The sequence below is a fragment of the Portunus trituberculatus genome, chromosome 47, assembly GCF_017591435.1.
Source record: "Portunus trituberculatus isolate SZX2019 chromosome 47, ASM1759143v1, whole genome shotgun sequence".
Classification (NCBI taxonomy): domain Eukaryota; kingdom Metazoa; phylum Arthropoda; class Malacostraca; order Decapoda; family Portunidae; genus Portunus; species Portunus trituberculatus.
This window is the reverse complement of record NC_059301.1, coordinates 31,246,193-31,250,985: the sequence shown is the minus strand read 5'-3', so window position 1 is coordinate 31,250,985 and position 4,793 is coordinate 31,246,193. Positions and strand designations below refer to the sequence as shown.

General features: G+C 43.5%; 1 protein-coding gene across 1 annotated transcript in view; it reads left to right on the top strand.

Annotated features, from left to right (window-relative positions):
• LOC123520833 (putative neural-cadherin 2) overlaps positions 1-3,062 on the top strand; it is a 241,129-nt gene extending 238,067 nt beyond the window's left edge. Inside the window, exons 28-30 of the mRNA XM_045283469.1 lie at positions 1-23; positions 344-619; positions 1,665-3,062. The exon at positions 1-23 is cut by the window's left edge and continues 196 nt beyond it. Coding sequence (XP_045139404.1) covers positions 1-23; positions 344-619; positions 1,665-1,738 — 373 coding nt within the window. The 3' untranslated portion in view covers positions 1,739-3,062. The remainder of the gene's footprint in view (positions 24-343; positions 620-1,664) is intronic.
• Positions 3,063-4,793: the final 1,731 nt, after the last annotated feature.

Sequence of the window (4,793 nt, the reverse complement as noted above, 5' to 3'; positions counted from 1 at the left end):
GAGCACCAACCCGAACATAGCAGGTGGTGGTTCAAGCTAACGGAGAATATGAAGGAAGCTCAGAGAGGGAATGCCTGAGTGAAAGAAAAGCTGAACGATTGTTTGAATGAGGGGGATGCTGACTAACTGAGTGATTGAGTAATCTTTTAATTGAACCGCAACCACGGTCTCCCTTACCGCCCTCCACTCTCTCTCTCTCTCTCTCTCTCTCTCTCTGTGTGTGTGTGTGTGTGTGTGTGTGTGTGTGTGTGTGTGTGTATGTGTGTGATAGTATGTAGCCTTTAACCATTCGTTTAGCACATTCATCCTAACACACAAGATGCATTGTTCCCTCCCGAGCCAGACGTGGATGTATTACAAGTGGACGCAGCCTCTGTCACCAGTAGCTTAGAGGAGAGAACACAGCAGCAGCAGCAGCAGGAAATCCTCACACATCCCACGAATCCTACGAACACCACGAACCCTTCCCAGGCCTCTCTCAGTAACCCCAGTAGCGCGGTGCCGTCAGAGGAAGGGGAACCAGCAGCGGAGAAACAAGAGGTGGAACGGAGTGGCTGTGACGACCTGAGGAATTATGCTTACGAAGGAGGCGGCTCATCTCCTGGCTCCTTGTCCTCGTGTAAGGCGATAGTATGGTTTATTTGAGGGATTGTTATCGTTGCTTATAATACTTAACATTTCGTGTCTCGCTAATTTGTGTGTGTGTGTGTGTGTGTGTGTGTGTGTGTGTGTGTGTGTGTGTGTGTGTGTGTGTGCGCGCGGCACGCGTTGGTCTGAGATCCCATACGTGTTAGTTGCGTATGTAGCAGGTGCATTTATCAATATTTTTTGTTGGCATACAGTTTGGAATTTGTTTCTTATTCTTATCTATTTATTTATTGTTGTATATCTCTATCTATTTATTTTGTTCATGTTTTATCTACATTTTCTAGCAATAACTCACTTGTTTTTTTTTAGCTTTATTTCTTTTAACTTTTTCACACACACACACACACACACACACACACACACACACACACACACACACACACACACACACACACACACACACACACACACACACACACACAAGTACTCCGTAGTGCGTTGGTTAACACACTCGGTTCACAGCCGAGAGATCCCGGGTTTGTTCCCCGGGCGGAGCGGAGAAGGCTGGGCGGTCTCCTCATACCCACGCCCCTGTCCACCCAGCAGTGAGTGGGTACCAGGTGTTAGTCGGGGGTTGTGTCTCCCCTCTCGGGGTGGCGGCCTGGCACCTGCCGCGGCGTGTAACTGAAGGTGCAAACCCGTGATCCCCCCCTCCCCCACACACTGAGGAATGGGAAGATGTCTGAGAGATGTCAAAAATTTAGTTTCCCGCAAAGATGTGTTGAGACTTGGAACAGTTTGAGTGAGGAAGTGGTGTCACCAAAGAGTGTACATAGTTTTAAAGAAAAATTGGATAGTGTAGATATGGAGACGGGGCCACACGAGCATAAAGCCCAGGCCCTGTAAAACTACAACTACAACTAGATAAATACACACACACACACACACACACACACACACACACACAGAGAGAGAGAGAGAGAGAGAGAGAGAGAGAGAGAGAGAGTTTCCAAACATTTTTGCATCCCTACTACAAAGTACTCCAACTACCAATGTGTCTCATCTTCCTCACGCAGGCTTGGAGAGTTGCAGCGGTAATACCAAATTTCTGGGAGGCTTCCGTGAGGTGGCCCACATGCTAGAGTCCTGACAAGCGATCGGGTCACACGCCTCGACTGGGAAGGTTCAGATGTCTCTTCCGGACGCTGTGCAGAAGTCAGGTGCCGGGGCGGGGGAAGAGGGGGTGAGCCTGGCCGCCCCTTCCACAGTGTCCCTGCTCGTCCCTGAGTGTGCAGTGCCGTCCCTCACCAGCCAAGTCAACGGGGATTAGCCGGACCTTTTGTTGCTGCCTCTTGGAATACGTCTGTTTCATCATTGCCTTAATGTTTCCTTCTTACGTATAAGAAGTCTCTAATCTGGCAGATTCCAGAGCATCGTCGCCTTTGCTTGACTTTTTTTCGACAGGAGCGTATTCGTTGAATAATTGCGTTAGGATGTGAGTAAAATTTGCACAATATTCTCAAATGCTTCGGTGCCTCAACTCTACTACTTTCAAAAGGCTCTACAATGGATGAAATTACACATGTTTTCAAAGGAATTTGTGCGGTTTTAGTGATATATCTACAAGAATTGTGCGTTCATAATTAACCAAAGAAAACTAAAGAACTCGGCTAATTATCTCTATGACCTTTGAAAGTAGTCGTGAAGAGAAAGCAGAGTGTTTCGGAATACTGGTCAGTTGTGAGTGTTGGGTCAAACATGGCGGCAGCTGAGAGTGAGCAGGGATGACTAGCAACTATTTCATTGAGGCCTTTGCAGACTCAGTACTGCTTTCATTCTTACGTAACATGGGTAATTTGATTAATTACAGGGACGAAGCTCATTTTACTGCAGTAATATTTAATTTGGATGTATTTTGGATTTAGAGTTATTCAGGCATCCCAGAGGTTCTTGCGCCAGTGTTCTTCGTCTCCATCCAGTGTCGCATTGTGACAGGACTTTCCTTCGTTCGTGCTGTTGCGTGTTGCTGTTTACTCGTGGTGTGAGGGTTTCCCTTGAAGCTTGATGTCATGGCTCATTGTTCTGGAATCTACTGGGAGGGAACGTCTGCATATTTTACACAATTCATTTCGACCGTGGCATTCCGTTTAATCATACAGGGATAAAGTTTTCATTTACATTGCAAAAACACCAAATACTTAAGCTGATCATCATTATCTATCAGTCTCGATTGAGAAGTCAATGCCGGACAAATAGGTACCAAATTTATGATGTGGGAAAGCAACACATCACATATTTCAAACATGGAATGAATAGAAAAATTCTGCTGTGACGAGACAGGGTGACGTGTGCGCCACTGACAAGGCTGCTCCTGAAAATATAACATCAGGAAATTAACTTTGCTGAGAATACACACACATACACACACACACACACACACACACACACACACACACACACACACACACACACACACACACACACACACACACACACACACACACACACACACACATATATATATATATATATATATATATATATATATATATATATATATATATATATATATATATATGATTTTTTTTTCCTAAATTTATTTACAACGAGGATTAGATTGATTAAAATTTGATAACGATGATAGTTTATCAATAACAGCCCTGACAGCATTTTGATACATAACAGCAACAGTTCACTTGTACCAGTCGCATCAGGTATATTGTGGTAGTGAGACTGAAACACTCATTAGGATTTATTTCTATTACTACATATCAGTTCTTGAGAATGCTTTGATTCATGGAGTTCATCATACAAAACACGACAACTTATTGCTTTATATTTGTAATAAAGGACGATACATTTGGCGAGATGAAAATTTTACGAGCTGTCAAGATTAGTTAAGTGAGGGGGTTGTTATCCTGCTACTGCAGTACATAGTACTGTGTCGACGGTTTTCCTCATGAGTATGAAAACAACATCAATCCTCAAAATATATGAATACATTATATATACTTTAATGATATGGAAGTTAATTGATTAGGCTGGTTGGCTTGTTAAGCAATCGTCCACCATGCAGGCATATGCCAAGGCTGGCATAAGAGGCGTGACCAAGAAAGAAGCTTGTGTGCACGTGTCGCTGAACACCGTCCTCAATATTCCCGGTGTGCCTCTTTTTCCTTGCTACTTCCACATCGACTGGTGGATCAAGCTACAGGTACAGCTAGCACTAATGGGGCCTAACATAGTGGAAGCAGGTGGACCACGAGATTGGGATTTATGACACCGCCGTAATTTTTACTCTCCTTCTCTCATTCCCATTCATTCGCCTACCCTCCACTCTTCCCCATAGTCAGCATAAATGAATGGGAATAAAGAAAGAAGGGCTGAAAGCGGGCTGCAGCGATGCCACGTATACTAATCTGTAGTCTAGCTGCTCCCACGGTTGTCGCTGTTTTACCAGGACCTGTGTAGCTTAAGGAACCCCAGGGATTGTCAGCCTCATAAACTTTGGAAGCGTTTTGTCAACTGTTTCAGCCTTACCACGACTACTGTTCAGTCATGCAAGGGTATTATCAACGATTATTTACCTAAGTCGTTGCATGTTATTGAGTTATTCCAGCAGTAGCGTGAAATGATATCAATAACAAAAATATCTCGATAATCCAGCTAATTTTCTCTGACGTTTAAAAATGGCCGAGAGAATGAAGTGGTTCGAAGTACTTGTCCGAGAGTGATTAGCAACTTAATCTCGACTAAATATGAATACCCTTACAACAAGTAAACTTGCTTGGTGAGTCTTGCTGACGGCGCAGGTATAGCTGGTGTCTGCAGATCCCATTGCAAACAAAAGTCGTATCATGGTTGCACGCCGTCCCAGATGTTTGTAACAAGTGTGTTACTTGTATGACAGGGACAGGAGTTCGAGCATCCCTGTTAACTATAACTATTGAAGCGATCACAGCAAAATTGATGTCAGATCAGTACAGACGATTATATTTTTATCCAAGTTCTTTTAACGTTTGCAACTTATATTCGGAATTTGATTATTTCTATAACGTTAATTACACAAATTGCACACGGCCTTGTATGGAATATTTGTGTTATTCCTGGAAATGCCCAACAATCTTATGTCTACGTGAAGTGCTCCATCAGACTGATTTTAACGACGGTCCATTCAACACAGTAAGACTTTAATGTGAATGGAT